Source organism: Quercus lobata, chromosome 4 (assembly GCF_001633185.2).
Source record: "Quercus lobata isolate SW786 chromosome 4, ValleyOak3.0 Primary Assembly, whole genome shotgun sequence".
Classification (NCBI taxonomy): Eukaryota; Viridiplantae; Streptophyta; class Magnoliopsida; order Fagales; family Fagaceae; genus Quercus; species Quercus lobata.
This window is the reverse complement of record NC_044907.1, coordinates 81796156-81815974: the sequence shown is the minus strand read 5'-3', so window position 1 is coordinate 81815974 and position 19819 is coordinate 81796156. Positions and strand designations below refer to the sequence as shown.

General features: G+C 30.3%; 1 protein-coding gene across 1 annotated transcript; it reads right to left on the bottom strand.

Moving 5' to 3' along the window:
• Positions 1 to 1570: 1570 nt before the first annotated feature.
• Positions 1571 to 12245, bottom strand: LOC115985921 (G-type lectin S-receptor-like serine/threonine-protein kinase At1g67520). The gene is made up of 8 exons (XM_031108810.1): positions 12089 to 12245; positions 11261 to 11416; positions 3098 to 3211; positions 2811 to 3010; positions 2515 to 2725; positions 2144 to 2381; positions 1884 to 2025; positions 1571 to 1792 (listed from the first exon to the last, which is right to left on the bottom strand). The coding sequence occupies exons 1-8, from the start codon at positions 12243 to 12245 to the stop codon at positions 1571 to 1573; spliced, it is 1440 nt and encodes a 479-aa protein (XP_030964670.1).
• Between the last annotated feature and the right edge of the window lie 7574 nt (positions 12246 to 19819).

The following is a 19819-nucleotide window of genomic DNA, read 5'->3' as shown; positions in this document are numbered from 1 at the left end:
AAGGTGCTGCATATTCCCGTAGCCCAAGCTATCTTGTTGGTGATAAATCAAACCCTCAAAAGGTTCTATGCAATGATTAATGGACAAACGTATCTACACATGTTGGCTTCAAATTAAGAATAGGTGGCCTAAAAAATCCTTAGAAAGATTTTGCAACCTATAACTCCGAAACTTGTATTTTCCAATCATTCCCTTTGCCCTCTGTATCTCCTTCGCAGAGGGTTAGTGAAGGACATAATTTGAAATATAATTTTTGTTATTTATTTATTTTTGATATTATTATGAAGTTTTTGAAAATTTTGATTTAGCATTATTATTTCTTTGATTTTAGGTGTATTTAATGATTTTCTATTAGGGTTCCATTATGATAGGTATAAATTATAATATCTTTTAGAAAATATTTTCTTGTTGGTCAAGTTTTATAGAGCCTTTAAATTGGGCTCCAAGCTTGTAAACAAAAATGAAGTATTTAGTTTAGTAAATTTTCTTATTTTTGTTTCCCTATTTTTTAGTGGTTATTTTAGTTCTTGCTATTTTCCACCCCGTCAGCTAGCCCTTTGTTGTTATTTGCTCAAGGAAAAAAAAAAAAAAATGCAATAATGTGCACTTTATTTTCTCCAAAAAAAAATCTGGTTAACTTGCTCCGATCAAGTTTTGGAAAAAGTTATTTTGGATTTATTTTTGAAAAATAATAATATAAATAATTTTTAAAAACAATATAAACAAAATTGGTCTAATCTAAACCATAACATGGAGAACAATTGCAACAAGAAAATGGCTCAGAAATAAGCTATATATTAGTAATAAATTAGCGTTTAATGACTTTAATAAGAAAATACATATATGATATCGATGTCAATCTTAGTGTTAATGTGACATAGATAGAACAACAACCTACCCACCCCACAAAAAAGAAGAAGAAACCTTGGCAATGTCTTTCATTTTTATGGGATGTTCCACCCTATGAGAATCTGGTATTTAAAACTTTTGTAGAAAATTCAAGATGATGAAGCCACAAATGTTTATTCAAATTTTTATCAGTTGTACTTATTGACTTCTCCTAGATGCAAACTTTGAGTCAAGCCTATAGTAATAACATGTGTTGTTTTAGCAAATATACTACTCACATATGAGGAATTGAACAATATGTCAAAGAAATCGAATTTTCCACAAGAAATGTTTAAAAAAACAAAAAGATATATGATATCTATGACTAAGAAAATTGCACATTAATATGTGGCGTAGTTGAAAGGTGAAGATTTATTTATTATTTATTATTCTAATTTTTAAAGATAAATACCAATTTCATTAAGCACAAACAACACTAACATCCTTCCTCCATACATCCTGAATAGATTTAGGCAGGGAGTTCATATTACAACAATTACAAGGAAAGGTGTAATTGACAATTCTCTACTCAATGCCATAACAGAAGTGGTTAAGCTAGATAACAAAGGATAATTATCCTCTCTATAACATATCATCTGCCCTAACAGAAGTGAACAAGCAATCCACTGAAAAGAACGTTTTGAGTCTTTTAGGACTTAGGAATAATTGCCCTAAAGCCATTTCATCCAAAAGAAAATGGTTGGTTTTTTGGTAAAGGCAATGGTATGCTATCATTTCTTAACATAGATAGCACATCTGACATTGTGGGCCGATCATTAGTATTATTTTGTATACATAGGAGACTGATATGGATCCATCTCAGTACCTTAAATTGGACACATGAATCACTAATTGATGGATTTATTAGCTCTTGCCCTTGACCTTCTTGCCATAAATTCCATGCCTGAGAAAATCATTTACAATATTAGAAGCACACATAACAATGAATATAAACAAAACCCAAAGATTAATACTAATTGACATACGTATTCTACTAAATTGAGTGTGTGGTCAACATGGTAGAAGCTGTTGTTTTTTCTACCACTCACAATTTCAAGCATCAAGACTCCAAAGCTATAGACATCAGACTTTATGGAGAACACGCCTTCCATGGCATACTCAGGAGATATATAACCACTATATCAAAAACACAATAAATATTTCATTTCACAAGTGATTGAATTGAGCACATGTAATAGTAAGATTAAAATAGGACTTTAATCATCACAAGTGTAAGAGTATATTATTAACTTACTCTGTTCCAACAATTACATTAGTGTTTGCTTCCAATTCATCTGGTTTGAAAATTCGTGCTATGCCAAAATCAGATATCTTAGGATTCATGTTTTTGTCAAGAAGTATGTTTCCGGCTTTTAAATCTCTATGAATTACTCTTGGTCTTGAGTATTTATGGAGATAGAGCAGTCCTTGAGCAATTCCTTCAATTATATTGAAACGTTTTTTCCAATCTAATAACTTGCTTCTCTTTGAGTCTATCAAATTTAAACAATGAAATAGATGTGATCAATAATCTAGTTTCTAAAAAGTGATATAATAAACTTAAATTTTTTTTTTTTGGAAAAATAAGTAAAGGAAGTACTAGATAAAAGTCAATGTTTTTCTTACCAAATAGAAAGCAATCTAAACTTTTGTTGGGCATGTATTCATAAACCAACATCCTCTCTTCTCCATGAATGCAACAACCAATAATTTTAACAATATTCACATGTTGGAGTTTAGGCATGACTATCAACTCATTCCTAAACTCAGGTATTCCTTGTCTTGAATTTCGCCCTAATCGCTTTACCGCTATCGTTTGCCCCCCTGCCAATTTTCCCTGATGTGGTGATTAAAAAAGATTAATTTAGCTTAGATGTAAGTTACTCAAAACTACTTGATGTAGAAATTTATTTAGAGGTGACCTTATACACAGGCCCAAAGCCTCCTTCTCCAAGCTTGTTTTCTAATGAAAAATTGCTTGTTGCAGCCATGACACTTGTATAGCTAATTACACTGAAACGAGCTCCATCATTCCCATCATTTAGAATTTCATTCATGTTGATAGATGGGTCCAAGCTCAATGAAGCAAGCAATCCATTTTCACCGTTTGTTTCATCACTCCCTGTTTAAATTTCCATAGAACTAATTTGCATATATCATATTAATAAACAAGAATTGGTAAATTTAAATATTATATATATATATATACCTTGAATTACAACTGCTCTCCGTTTGAGTAGATAACACAATATGCAGAAAACAATCACGAGTAGAGCAATGGCTTTGAAAATTGCAACGCATATCCACTTCTTTGTTACTATACCTGGTCATATATAGCAGTGTTAGTAATCATCATATAAGAAAATATTTTCTGACTTTGATCCAAGTTATACTTCATATCGAAAATCTACAAATACAAGGGAATGAAATTTTCTTTTTCTTTATTTAAACAAAATTGTGGAAGATGAATACCCATACGAAGGGATAAACGAGTGAGCATAATTAGCAAAAGAGATCCATCAAAGGGATCATGCAAAGTTCAGATCCTTCAAACCCAAAACTTAACTAAAAAGGTGTAGAAATGCAAACCAATTAATATAACATATTATGAAGCTCCAATCTAACCAATTTTTGAAATCTTTAACAGTTTGTATTTGAAACCTCAGTGAAAGAGAAAATTAGACATATCTTAGTTTAGTTAGTTTTACTAATGGTTTAATTTTAAAATTCTTGCCCTAGATTCATTTTTTGTTGCTTCTGTAATTTGTGTAATCCCAGAGTACAAGGCACATAAACCTTGAATAAAATCCATATTTAAGATTCTTAGCCATGACTAATTTCTGTACCATCTATATATAAGCAACAAACATTTTTCCAGTAAAACCCCAATTAAGATAATTAAGATGCAATACACATGGATATCTAGCTAGGGAAAAACTTAGTGTGTGTATATGTAGAGAGAGAGAGAGAGAGAGAGAGAGAGAGAGAGGGGGAGGGAGGAGAGATCTAAGCTGCTATTTCTTGATCAAGAAGTTTAAGTTTGGAGAAAGCTCGATCTGAATCTGTTTGTGAACTGAGGAAATGATTGAACATATCTAAATCTGCTGTGATGACCCTACCTGCATCGTCACAAATTATCTATATATATACACTTAAAAGTTGCACTATTCACAACCCAGATTCGAAGTTGCTCAAATTCAATGACTCTTGCATTATTGGTAATTTTCCTTACATAAATATGCACAAACTTAAAAGTTGCATTATATAAATATATATATATATATATATATATATTTTTTTTTCTCAAATTCATTGACTCTTGCAATGTGAACCTTCTTTCTGTGGAAACTAGGAACCTTGAGGAATTGAGTGTATCACCTGATTTAAGATTATTCACATTTACGCAATGAGAAGAAGTATACAACAAGCATGAGAAAAATAGAATGAACACAAATTTGAGAGTGGTTATCATGTTGTTAGCCAGTAAGATAGAGACTAATGACTTTTCACTTGTTTACTAATTAGTAGCTACTTATATGCTCATGCCAGCGTATAGCGCGGGTCTACAAGGAAACAGAGAGATGCTGCCTGCTAAGGTCAAACACGTTAGGCGGTCCATTGAAAAAAGACTTTTTTCTTTGGAGAAACATTAATGAAAGAGGACTGGTTATATTGAGACATAACAAAATTTATTAAAGAAATAATTTCATTGGTTAATGAACCATGCATAGACACAAAAGTATCAAAGGTTTGAATGACTATCACAAATCTGTGGTTGGATTATTTTACTAAATAAGTATGCTAAATAAGTATGCTCCGACACTTCATTTCACATTGCCTCTTTATCTTTTTTATCCCTTCTTAAAAATTTAATGTAATATGATTTTTTTTTTCAACCATCTATTCTATTAAAACTCTATATTATGGGTTTTGGGCCCCAGTTGTCACAAAATAAATCAAATTTTAGTCAAGTAATTAATTAATTATGCTCTTGATTGAACTGATTTTAACATATCATATAAGCACAGATCACATATGACACCAATATGATAACCAATGAAAATTGATGAAACAATCCGTTTCACAATTTAAAAAAAAAAAAAAAAAGAGAATGATTTAACCTAAACAATCCTCAAGACAACAGATCCACTAGAATAGAATCGAAGTTTGTACAATAGATTTAACCCTAAATCTAGTGCTACCTCATTTAGTACTTATTAGTGTGAATGTAATTCTGAAATTCACGGATTCTTCTATTTTGGATAGTTGCAGACGAACTCTCCTGTTTGTGACTCCGAGATCTACTCTCAAAGATTTAATTAGTAACTATGTTTAGCTAATTTTAGAAACTTCGCTCTATCATTAGATTTGTTGTTTGCATGTAATTTCTAGTTGATGCTTCAAGAGAGCTTGGAAAAATCTAGATTTGGGCAATAACAATGCTCTCTTGTTTGTGTAAAAACGTGCTCTAAAATTTGTATTTATATATACTTAAGTTCCATCGAAACCCTAGATGGTTGAAAAAAGAAGTTGAGAATCCAAACTACTTGAGTCTTGATCGGTTGAGACATGCTGTTCGATCGGTCGAGATAAGTGGTTTTTGACCTGTCAAGCTATAGATGAAATGCAGTCTTGCAAGGGTACCTTTTATGCATTCTTGATCAAATATTATCTATTGTAATTTTATTTAGATAAACTAAGTCTAAACTATTACAATTGTTCATGGTTAACAATCTAAAAATGTGGACTTTACAATATCATTAGACGTTTTTTATATGCCTTAACATATATATAAACCCCCTTTTACATTGTTTATAATCATTTTATTTTTCTATCATAATTGATGTTCTAACAGTCCATCCATTGGAATGTTTAAATGTATAGTTTGAGATATGAATAAATGGAAAATAAAACCTAGCTCCAAAAAACTTTGGGCTCCTGTTATTTCAACAGTGTGACTTACTATATTTCACTCTACAATAAAAACATAATTGTACTATAGACTATAGGGTTTATTTAATTGTACAAGATATCCTGTGACTGAAAATTCATTTGACCTATCCATAAAATATTCATAGTGAAATAAAGATAAAATAATTTATGATCACTTTATTATCAGTATATCTGAAATATTTGAGTTCATAATTTAATTTCTTGATTATTCCTATACTCTTAAAATTTCATTTTATTAAATATATATATTTTTAGTAACCCCTTACTAAAATGACAAGATATGATACTCTAAATAATTAAATCTATGTCAAGGGAATATTTCTTATCTCTTATTGAGATTATAAATTCACTCTTAAGAAATGATTTTTCTACAATGATAGATGTGATTACCCAACGTATTAAGGTTTTAACTTACATCTCACATTTGAGTCCGTGATCCTTAAGATTAAAAGACTTTGCTCTTTAGCAATTATGAGTTTAATTATTCAAGTAACAAAAGTTTGTAGAACAATCAATTAGATTGGTCCAATTCAATGTATTCTAATACATCCATATATCAATCAATAATCTCCACTTCCATGATCAAGGTAGAAAATCATGATTAATATGTTATACTCATGTCAAATAAAATGTTTGATTTCATCACTTACTTCAAAATAAAGTTTATATGTCACAAAGGAATTGTGATATAGATCTTCAATATTCATAAAATGAGTATAGATAAAATAAAAATATTAAGATATACTAGCTTCGTCACATGCGCTTTGCGCGTGTAATGATGCTTTTTTTTTTTTGGTCTAGTGTCATAATTTTTCCTTTATCTCAATTTTTAAATTATGACACAACTCAAAAATTAAATAAAAGAAACTGGAGAGTCTTGATAAAGTATAAAAAAAAGAATAAAAAAAAAGTTGGAACGTTGTCTTGAAGGAAATATACAAAGTGGACTGAGATTTTTTATTTTATTTTAAATTTTGGATAAGTTTTTTTGTTTTTATTTTTTATTTTTTTAAGACATGAATTAGTAGGAGGGTGTTCTATTTTGTAGGCATCTTAAGTGGAGTTGGAGATATATTTTTACTAGGTTGTCCCCAAGTTTTGTCCCTGTTAAATGTAAGGTCTAGAGGTATTTTTGAACCACATACAAATCCAGTCCAAAGAGAGGAATCCTGTTATAGATAGTATAGATATGTGCAAATATACTGATATATAGGATTTGAAATGAGGAAATCTAAATAAAGATAGAGGGGGTCCCTATTGATTGATGTAAAGATAAATGATTCCACTTCTAATTTTAGTTAAATATATGAAAATATAGGTATCAACATAGACTAATTAAATAAATTATGTAAAAACCTTTAGTTAAATAGTGATTGTAATCAACCTTTAGTTAAATTGTTAATTGAAAATTATAGCTCTTTTTAATATGAATTGAAGCCTAGATAGTTATGTAGTGATTGTAATCAAATTTATTTTATTGTTGAATGATAGTATTTTTTTATGTACTTTATTAATAACTAATTAATAAGTAAAATTATCAAAGAAATAATTGGTTATATAAATTAGAACTAAGTGGAATAATTTATAATAAGTAAATATATAATATAAATTTAATGAAGATTTATACATGAGTTAATAATAATAATAGTAATAATAATGATCAATGCATTTAATTTTTATATTAATTGATTTTTTTTTCCGAATAAATATTTATATGAAAAATGATATGTGGCAAGAGTATTGGCCTTTACCCAACTAGGTGGCAAATCTTAAATGATTCTAGAGTTTTAATAGATAACTTATTGCTAACTCGTGCAACACTCTGGATAATTAGAAAATATTAAATATCTTTACCTTGTTTAATGCAACAATGAGTAAAAAATAAATGAAAATCAATAATTCTAATTCAAAATAAAAGTTGAAAATAGATATAAGATTGGTTTTACATATAGCAGTCATCTCAAATATAATTTGATAATGAACTTTTTATAAGACGAAACAAAGATATACACATCTTGAAAAAAATCCGTATGCATATTTTTTCACCAAGCTTAAGCATAACTGGTATAGGTGTTTCTGAAATATTTACTCCATTTGATATCAAAATACTTAGGTGCCAAACATGAGAATAATATATGAAAATATTTTGATAGCATCCAATACCTTTAAGCTTTCCTTTTGCATTTAGTCCATCTATAGTTTGTATAGAAGTTTCAACTATGTTGCCACAATCCATGTATAGAAATAATAATACTAATCATGTAAAATTTCAGTTAAGATCATATATTTCCTTGGAAGGGCAATACTTGCACATAGTTTTACACAAAGCCCATTTTTTAACTGAAATCGTGACATTAAGTCTTGATTTTTGAATTCAAGATTATGACTTTAAGTCACAATTTCAATTTAAAAATGAGATGTGTATAAAATGATGAGTATCGTAATAATATTGTTTAAGTTGGCAAGGATCTTGAGTCCTAATAAGACTTGGTCAACATTATGACCAAATTTACTGCCATACCAAATTAATAGCTGTATGTTTTTAGACCCCTTAAAGCATAAGCTGTTTAACCTAGTTATTTAGTCAAGTGATTACTTAGATAAATTATTCAGATCAAGGTTAACACAATCAAATCATATCATGAAAGTAATGTGGAAATATAAAGAACACACAAATAAGTGTGAGTACTTGTGGTTGTAGTGGATCAAGGAAAGAAGTAGTCCGTGGACTCGGAGTTGTCACGTGGTCGTGGTAGTAAGTTTTCTATATGAAGTAGTAATAGGATGTTAGTGTAGAACTTAGACCACTAACATCCTATTGCTACCTCGTGTAGAAAACTTACTATCACGACCACGTGACAGTTTCGAGTCCACGGACTACTTCTTTCCTTGATCCACTGCAACCACAAGTACTCACACTTGTGACTTTGAGACTCTACTCAAAGGTTTCAGATCTTCTTTAAGTTCTTTATTCAGCAATTGAAGTGATCACCAAGTTCTTGACATGAATCTTGATAACCCTAAGTGTGCATGAAGGTAAACAATTCTAGATCTCACAAGAGATTCAACATATAGCACATCAACAACCACTAAAACGTAACTAAGGTTTTTCCTTTTATACTTGGAGTAAAGTATAAAACCCTACACGTCAAACCGGGCTGGAGTTGAGTTAGAAATTCTGCAGAAAAAAATAATCTGCACAAGGTTCGATCGATCGAGCCTTGCAGAATTAAAATATACATGAATTCAAATCTAAAAACATGAACAAGAAAGAGCACAAAACCAAAATATTCAATCACATGAACACAAACCCAGAAAAAACTTCAACCCAAAACTTCTTTATCAAAAACTAGTTCCCCCAACCCTTCTAAAACATTCTCCAAGCTTCCTCTCTCTTCCAAAACTCAAAGCTTCCTCTCTCTCTTCCAAAAAATGAAGATCTCTCTTTTCCAAAACATGTTCATGGCCAAAAGTTTCAAACTCTACTTCCTTGCTCATCGCCACTGCCACCATAACAACTAGTTATGGTGCTTTTTTTTTTCTTTCTCTGATTGACTCATTCTCTTTATCTCTTGATTTTGCTCAAACCCAAACCCAAACCCAAATGCCTCAAGCTCCTCACTCAAATCGGTGCTTTGCCCTCTCTCTCTGTGGCTTAGATCGATGTCTTTCTCTCTTGGTGGGTCTTTCTATCTCAGACCGGTGTCTCTCCCTCCCCGATTCCCCTTTCTGCTTGCCCCTCCTTGTTTCCTCCCCTCTCTACAACCTTCCATAGTTTTGATCCAGATTTAGAGAGAGGCTGAGATCAATGTGGTGGTAGTTGTGAAACAAAAATCGCTGGTGGTGGTCGATGGTTGTGAAGCAGTGGTCGGTTTGGCCTGGTGGTGGGTCGAAGGGTGGGTTTGTTGTTGGAGTGGGTTGTGGGGTGGGTTTGTTGATCATTGATTGCTAGGTTTGAGATGTTTTGGTGTTCTTGTTGGAGATCAGTTTTTGTTTGTGTTCTTATTTTAATTTTAATTTTGCTTTGTGTTGGTATGGTTGAGCTGGGTTTGTGTTGGTATATGTGGATTGATATTGTTTTGGATAATTTGATTTATGTATATATACATAAATAGATTGATTTTGTTTGTACAATATTCATTTATGAATTTTCTGGGTTTGTTTTCTTGTGTTCTTATGTTTGATTTTCTGGGTTTGTATGATTTTTATTTTTGGGTTTGTGCTCTTTTGTCTTTTTGATGAAGAGGATGGCATATCTAAATTCATGTATTTTAGGTTCTAATTTGTTTTTTTTTTTTTCCCTATTTTATTTTGTTAAAATAGATAAATTAATTTTCAAAATCAAAAGTTGATGTGAATGCTTATGTGTCTTTTTTAATCATTATTTTATACCAACGTGGCATTTTTTAATATTACTTTATTGGTCACATCATCATTGAATGTGCCAACAGTGCACTTCGTTTGTCACATCAGCAATTTTTGTTAAGTGAATAATTGTAAGGACCAAAATGGAACATGTTAATTGATTTAGGGACTAAAAGTGGTGAAATAAAAATATAGGGACCAAAACGGAAAAGATGCAAAATATAGGGACTAAAAGTGCATTTACACCTTTATTTTTTTATTTTTTATTTTATTTATAAAAGGAATAACAAAAACAACCTATCATGAAATGTATGAATGTTATATAATGCAAATCATAGAAAAAAAAAAAAAGCAAAAGGAGAATGGTCACAAATAATATTGAGATAAAGTACAAGAACCATGTCAGAAAGACTTAATTAGATTGAACATTTTGCATCCAAAACCTTTTAGATGCAACTCTTGTATTGGAGTTATTATTCATATTATAATGATGAGCAACTCTAGGATTGGTATAAAGATTTAACGCCTTTACCAACTCACCAATAAGTACCATATGATCTTGTGCTTAAGGCACATGTACTTTTGGCTTATTTGCTCGCTTTACAGCTTGCAACTTGAAACAGTTTAGACAAATATACCCAATCCTTCCACAATAATGACAAACCCATAAAGGTCTATCATGCAACTTATCCTTAGGGAGGGTAGGATTCTTAGGCTCAGACTCTTTAAGATCAACCTTAATCTTCCTAGGAGGTGGTGTAACTTCTACTGATTTGACAATCTCACTCTTGGGGAGCTCAGAAGGGGAAACAAAATATACGGAATGAGTTTCAGATACAGATTTTCAAAACCTAGACCAGTTTTGTCTAAGGGAGACTTTTGAATACTCAACATGTGATCAATTTAGAACTAGCAGACCTATTTGTTTGTTCTCTAGCAACAAATAATTCTAGTTCCAAATTCTTAACTATATCAAGCAACAGCATGTTTACAGTCTTCACATTATTAATCAATTTATTAGCATCAAACAATTTCAACAACAAATTTTTCTTACCAAGTTCAAGAGAAGCAATTTTCTTTAAACCTATGTCAACATTCATAGCATCCTTTACAACAACCTTGCAAAGCTTATTATAGGCTTCTTGCAAATCAGCATTCTTAGAGAGTTCCCTATCAGAAGGGTTCTCATCAACCACAACACTTTCATCAACTATAGCAGTAGATGTGAAAGTAATGAAGTTTCTATCCTCATCACTACCAGACTCATGATCAGAAATTTCATCATCACTAAGGGTTACAGCCATAACTTTACCATTTGATCTCAAGAATGTAGGACATTCTGATTTCACATGACCATATCCTTGATAACCAAAACATTGTTGACCCATGGAATTATTTGAGGTTTGACCTACTTTTTCTTTAGATTTATCAGTATTATTCACTTTAGTGGGTTCATTCCTCTTAAAATTCCTAGGTTCAGTATTGTTTTTACCTTTTGCCCTTCTGTTGTTGTTCTTAAGAAAGTTTCTAAAGTTCTTGGCAAGATATGCAATCTTTGTAGAGGAGAGTTCATCATCAAATCCATTACTATCAACATCATCAACTGACTTAAGAGCCATTAATTTGGATTTTTTTGTCTTAGGTAGGACTAGCTCATAGGACTGGAGAGATCCTACAAGCTCATCAACAGGGATGGAGTTCACAACCTTACTTTCAGTAATGACAGTCACTTTGGGTCTAAAATCCTCAGTCAATGATCAAAGTATCTTCCTAACAATCTTAGGTTGATCATAAATTTCACCCAAATTATAAGCAGAGTTAACAATATCATTCAGTTTAGTATAGAATTCATCAAAACACTAATCATCAGACATTCTAATACTTTCAAATTTGGTAGTTAACTGCTGTAGTTTGTTAATCTTAACTGCTTTTGTGCCTTCACACACAGTTTGGAGAATATTCCATGTAGTATGAGCAACCTCAATAGTTGAGATCCTCTTGAATTCTTCCATAGAAACAACATTAAAAATAGCATTCATGGCTTTGCTATTAAAAGCGGCTGCTTCTTTCTGAGAACTTTGTCATTTGCTTACAGGAGTAGTCGGTTTCTCCCATCCGTATTCAATGGAATTCCAAACTCTCTCATCAATAGATTTCAAAAATGCTTTCATCCCTACTTTCCAATAGGTATAGTTGTTCCCATCAAAGTAAGGTGGGATCACAAGAGAGTGACCGGGTTCCATCACAACAGGGATCAAGGATTAACTCTTAGATCAAAGGATCTAAATACACGAGCTAACCTGCTTTGATACCACTTGTACATTTTTAGACCCCTTAAAATACAAGTTGTTTAACCTAGTTATTTAGCCAAGTGATTATTTAGATAAATTATTCAGATCTAGGTTAACATAATCAAATCATATCATGAAAGTAATGCGAATATATAAAGAATATGTGATATGATAACTCAGGTAAACCAAACCAATAAAAACCCTAGGGAGGATTTAACTTAACTATCCTCAAGGTAAAACAGATCCACTATAAAAAGAATTGAATTTTTTACAATAGAATTTAGACCACTAACATCCTATTACTACCTTGTATAGAAAATTTACTACTACGACCACGTGACAGCTCCAAGTCCACGGACTATTTCTTTCCTTGATCCACTGCAACCACAAGTACTCTCACTTGTGACTTTGAGATTCCACTCAAAGGTTTCAAATCTTCTTTAAGTTCTTTATGCTGCAACTGAAGGGACCACCAAGCTCTTGACATGAATCTTGATAACCCTAAGTGTGTATGAAGGTAAACATTTCTAGATCTCACAAGAGATTCAACACACAGCACATCAACAACCACTAAAACGTAGCTAGGGTTTTTTCTTTTATACATTGAGTAAAATATAAAACCCTACACGTCAAATCGGGCTTGGGTTGAGTTGGAAATTCTGTAGAAAAGAATAATCTGCACGAGGTTCGATCGAACGAGCTTTGCAGATTTAGATAAATAAATCTTGTAATCACTCGATTCCAACTTTACAAATAAACACACTTTGAGCAGCCTAAATCTAAACTCTAAGTTTTGATCATGGTTTGCCAATACATTACACATTAAAGTTCTAATAAATTTAGTTCCCAAAGTCTTAAAACCTAACAATAGCCATACCCAATAGTAGAAGTAAGTCTAATTTTTGTATTAAAAAAGGAAATAAGTCTAATTTTTATAAAAAATAAAAGACGCAACATTAGATATAAGTCAAAATTTTATATTAAAAGAAAAAAGAAAATAAATTAGTGAAGTGGAAATTTGTGGGACCTCGAAAGAAACATGCCAAAATTATGTGTCATATATAGATAATATCTTTGTCTACAATAAGAAGGACTTCAGGATAGTCTATCCAAATAGAAACATCTTTATCTACTACCGTGCACTGTTCGGGTTGTTACTTTACATGTACAAAGTTCTTGCAGAGTGTGGGGAGAAAGAGTTGAGATTTAAGTTTTCAAGGGGAAGTTTATATATATATATATATATATATATATATTAGACTAGAGGAGAATTTTCATCTTGTAAAAAGAAAAAAAAAAAATACTCAGCCACCTAGGCAAAACAATTGCTAACAACTGAGCAACATTTTTGCAACGTTTAGTAATACCATGATTACTTGAGAGTTGGAGGCTTGTACCATTAGCTTTTGCAGTCGGAGTTCATTGTAGAAACAGAGAGCCTTTAGTTTAGGATGGCGCTATTTCCATGAAGAAAAGGGATGCATTGTCGGTTCCAATTTCCCTTATTTTCTACCCTGCGTGAAACTATATAAAGTCTTTTATATAGTCGATTATAGTAGGCCGGGCATATCCAAGTTCATATTTTCACACGAGAGGATCAAGAAATTGACTCTGTTGTAGTTTAAATTATAAAAAAGCTAGCCGTCCAATTATATGGTCTGTCCATACCAAAATCGAAATTGTTGGGTTTAACAGGGTTGATCACTTTCTTTATCCATCATAACTATTCTCAGAAGCAAAGTTATATTAGTGAAATAGAAGATCCCTTGGCATTGAAATCAAAGGCCCAATGGAATATGTCTAGGAAATTTAGACTCCGGTTGATTTTATATCAGCATTAATGAACTTGTTAAGTTAATCAATTAGGAATTTAGATTAATTTTTAGGTTTATAATAACATAGTAACCAAAAAAAAAAAAAAAAACAAAGAACATGGCATACAGTGATGCAGGGAAAATCAAAAGAAAAACTTTTCCAAAGAAAAAACCACTACAGGAGTTTATTCATGACTAGTAGAATTCACAACAGTAGAATGGAAGCCCTCAATACAAGAATATCACACATCCTCGTATTGTTATCTATAGTAAGATTTATCCACATGACCAAACGCAGATCTATCTCAATTGGACTCTTCTACCTCTCAAATCTCTTTAGTGCATGGATATCTGATGAATGACTAATACAACAACAAGAAGATTTGCACAAGGATTTTTTTTCCTGAGTAATGTTATATACACAAATTATTTTACAAGTTCTTTTTACAAATGATACGATGAGTGATCATTGGTAAGTAAAAATGTAACGTTAAAGGTAAGTTCAATTGAAAATTAGTAAGAATTTTTCATATCAATATTTTATAAAAATATTGTAAAATAATTTGTGTAGGTAACATTACTCTTTTTACCTGTACAACATTAGGAGAAATTTTGCTTAATGGATCTTCGTATGGGCTTTTACTGTTTATATATGATTGCTTGCTTGGCGTGATCAACTTCAAATTCATGAGCAGGGAGCAGTTTCCTTTCTTAGAGAGTCAATATAGTCAACATAGAAAAAACTAAGGCCATCATCTTCAAACTCCAATATTCCTTTCTTTTCTATCCTGCATGATTACAATTGACCCACGTTCACTTTGCCTTCTCTAATTTCACACCTTTATTTATTTATTTATTTATTTATTTTAATTTTTACGCGAGAAAGACGAAGAATTGGCTATAATTGCGGCATACGGTGATTAAAATAAAATTTTGTCGGTGGTCCACTATGTTTTGTCGAATAACAAAATCATACTACTCGGTTTGATGTTTAACATGGTTTACCACTTTCTTTATAATGGCCATCATCTACAACATCATATTAGTTTTTACCTTTGAGAAACATCTACGTCATATTAGTAAAATATAAGATTTTTGGCATTAAAATGAAGAAGGCTATAAACAATGTTATCAATGAAAGAAAAAGAAAAGAAAAAAGTAAAAAAAGAGACAGGCCACTCGAATATGTTTGTAGTTATTTTTTTTTCAACCTATTAGCTACTTGATAATTTATAAGATTAGTATTGTGTATTATTTAAACAAGTTTCGTACATAACTTATTAAAGAAATAATGTGTGACAAAAACTACACATGATCTCTTTAATTATCCCATATAGAGATAAAGTAAAATAACTCTAAATTATTTGGAGCCAAACTTTTTTTGGCTATGCCCATTGTCTAAAACATTAAAATTGACACGACAATGGTACTTTACTAAGAGAAGGGCTAAAATACAATTTCAAATTGTGATTTTTTTTTTTTTTTTTTTTTTTTTGGATAAGAACCATGAAGTATGTGTTAGATTTTAATTTTATCCCTTGATTATTAGTTGTATCAATTTAGTTCAAAGTTTTAAAATGCCTCAATATAAAAGAAATTGTTAATGTGATTGATCTTTATATATATATATATATAATAAAAAAAATTTTGATTTTTAATTAACCTCATAATATTGTACTAGATAAGCTTTTGGAGAATTATTGTGTTTATAGACCCTTGTTAAAATACCAGCTAACTAGATTAATTAGATTATGTTATGAACAACCTTTGGTTAATGCAACAATTACCAATATCATGCACAAAAAAGCATAACAGAAATAAAATAGCACACAATGATATGGTGATCCAAGAAAAACCAATAGAATAAAAATTTCACAATAAAAATCCTGGGGTTTTTGACTAGCAACCCTCAAGGCAAAATAAATCCACTAACCTTATAGAATGCCATATATCAATTGATGACAACTACAAAAAAATAAAATAAAATTCAAGATGGAGAGTAGCAAGGTGAGGAGTGAGCTGGATAATATTTTTTTTGGTTTCTTCAAGACTTAGGAGCAAAGAAAGTGTGGTTTCTTTTTTGGTTGGCCTTATTTTAAGAGAGTCTTTGTCTCTCTCGTAGCAATATTAAATTCATGTAATAAATGTTGGATTTCAATTAAAAAAAAAAATTTGAGTAAGGATTTTAGTAAGTAATTAATTTGTAAAACTATTAATTCTTATTCTAATTTTGATAAAGAAAGAAAGAAAAAAAAATCATTTTCCATCTTTTTATTTGGGAAATTGAAACTACCATAACTTGTTAATGAAATTATATTTTAAAAATTCTACCGTTGGATTACATGTACTATCTTTTCTAAACATGTATGCCAATTTTCATACCAATAAGATGTTATTTACCATTCAATCTACAAACTCATCTTTTATGCATTATCTTAAACTACTAAAACTCAAATTTATACAATTGATAGATGACATTACTATTGATCTTTGATCACCTTAAAATTTTGCAAGTATAGAGAATATACAAAGATAATGTAATCCAACGGTCAATTTGTCAAAATTCACTTCCAATTAAAAAATATTGATTGATGTAATATTGCTTATATATATATATATATATATGAGTTGGGTTCAAGTTACACCTGATGTAATTCTAAACAATATTACATCACCTAATAACTTGTTATAAAATTCATATTTTGAGAAACCCATCGTTGAATTACATGTTCTATATTTCTTAACATGCATGACAATTGAATGTGAATTACCATTTGATCCATAAACTCATCTTTTATACATTATTTTAAACTACAAAAACTTGAATTTAAACAATTGATTGATGACATGGTCATTGATCTTTGATCATCTTTAAATTTTGCAAGCACGGAGAATATACAAAAATAATGTAATCTAACGGTAAATTTGTTAAAATTTGCATCTAATTAAAAAATATTGAGTGGTGTAATATTGCTTACAGTTACACCAGGTGTAATTTGAACCCTGGTATATATATAGTTTTTATTGTTATTATTTTTTGTTAAACTGTTAATAAGATAATAGAGGACCTTTTTTCATTTGAGGGATTTAGTTCATTGCCTATTTGGCCTAAATCCTAATGGTTTTGATCCACTATATTTGTCATGAAATTAGTCAACAACAAAACCTAATACCGTTTATTTTGCAATTATTTAGATGCAGAGTTTACTCTCTCTTTCTTTTTTTTTTTTTTTTTTTTTTTTTTTTTTTTTTTTTTTTTTTTAAAGTAATTCGTAACTTTTATTAAGAAGAAAAGAAATTCAATATATCTTAAGCTAATGAGAACTTAGAGTCTATTTAGATACCGCTTATTTTGCTGAAAACTGAAAACTGAAAACTTATTACTACAAAAATAATTTTTAAAGCACAAAACACTGTAGTAGTGAGTGATTGTTGCATTTTTCATGAGTTTGGTGGTATGAACAGTGCCATGAGACTCCAAAAAAATGCAAAATGTAACTTAATTACTGGGCAAACGCACGCTTAATCATCTTTTGTTTCATTTTCAGTGAGTGATTGTTGCGTTTTTCATGGGTTTGGTGGTCCATAAACAGTGTCATGAGACTCAAAAAAATGCAAAATATAACTTAATTACTGGGCAAACGCATGCTTAATCATGTTAGGATTTTTCTAAGCTATAAAAATTTTCAACACCTTTAACATATATATTAAGTCTATACATGTACCGGTATACTTCCCTCTTGCCTCGCGTAACACACTAGTAACTGAAAAGGAAACGAAAGATGATTTTTATGCTGGCATTTGTCAAAAGTAGACACTTTGGTCAAAACCATAATTTCCGGATAGATGCCCACCAGCTTAAGGAATAAATTTTTATTTGGGTTTTTGTTCGTTATTGACTACATTCTTGGCAATCCCATATATATTTTTTTTGATAAGTCGTACAACACTTTTCCTTTTGTTTTTTAAAAATTCAATTTTTATTAAAATCATAAAATTTCAAATCATAACGAGTGGCTTATCAGGCGTGATTTCTTTTTATTTTTGATTTATTTTTTATACTTCTTTATCTAATTTAGCGTGGAACAATGTAATGAACTACTTTGAAATAGTGAATAGAGATGAAGGCACATGGTTCTATGCTTTTATTTTCATATGGTTTTGTGAGAACTAGGATTGTAGGCATCATTTTTTGTTTTTGTTTTATCCTCACTCTTCTCCTTTTCATGAGAGGCCCAATTTAATATATATATATATATATACACACACATGAACATAAATTTTTTCCCTGGATTCTCTCTTTCTACTAATCCCATTAAAAACAAACAAATACTCTCAATTAATTTCTCAAAAATGAACTATGAATAGTTTAAACACAGAATTTCAAATTTGGAAATCAATCAATTAAAATAGTTTCACAAATATATTTTTGTATTGATGAATGAGTGGGTATAATTATTTGTATTTGTATTCTATTACCAAAAAAAAAAAAAAAAAAGGATCTTTTGAACCAATCTCCTTGAAAAAGATTTCAATTCAAGAATTGTGTTGATGTAGTCTTGAGTTGAACACAAGTTGTTCCCCACTTTGATTGAAAAGTGGATCAAGAGATTTTCGGAATGGATTTCGATGAATAGATCTCTGATTGTGCATTTGTTAAAGACTTCTTGTTCTTTGTGTACTTTTGAATGTTCATCATCTTCGAAGATTTGTGGTGAAAGTTCCTTGAGACTTTAGAGATTAAATCCAATAAAACTGCAATTGATTAGAGTTCTTGAACTTTCTAGTAGTGGCGGAGCCACATTGAGACCCAAGGGGGCTTTGGCCCCCATAAAATATTTGAAAAAATTAGTATATATATAGTAAAGTTATTTTAATAAAAAAATGCTATATGCACAATATTTTTACAATAAATCTTAAGTGGCAAGTTATTATTGGCTGTTACGTGTGTGCAAAAAGGTTATTTAGTTGTGGATTAAAATTAGAACTAATAATAACTTATCACTTAGGATTTATTATGAAATTATTGTAAAAATATTGTAGAGGTAACACTTAAATAATTTTCCTCCACTACATAACCATGTGTGTGGTTAAAATACTTCCTGCAAAAGCAGGTGTGTAGCTGTGTAGGCTACTCTCCCTTTCTCATATTTTTATTTGTTCTTAAAATATTAAAATAATCAATGTATCATAACATCATAAATGTATATGATTAAAATATATTATTTTTATCATTTTATTTATATATAAATAATATAACATGTATTTGGTTGTAGTTATAGCTATTTTTTTTTTTATATATTGAAATTTGAATGATTGTTTGTCTTTTATTTAAAAATCTTTAAATTATTAGTATTTTTTAAAATTTTAGTCATTATATTTAATGGGTGATAATTTAATTTGAAAAATCTAGGTTCATGGACAAGTTTAGAAGTTGGTAATTCAGAAATAATACACGTTTGGGTTTTGATTATTAAATTATATGTACATTACTGTTAGTATGGATAT

Coding starts and splice junctions, on each gene's coding strand:
- LOC115985921 (XM_031108810.1), bottom strand. CDS start 12,245: ATGAATGCTATTTTTAATGTTGTTTCTATGGAAGAATTCAAGAGGATC. Junction 2,726..2,810: donor GCTTTGGGCCTGTGTATAAG/GTCACCTCTAAA, acceptor TCACCACATCAG/GGAAAATTGGCAGGGGGGCA. Junction 2,026..2,143: donor AATGTAATTGTTGGAACAGA/GTAAGTTAATAA, acceptor TTTTTGATATAG/TGGTTATATATCTCCTGAGT.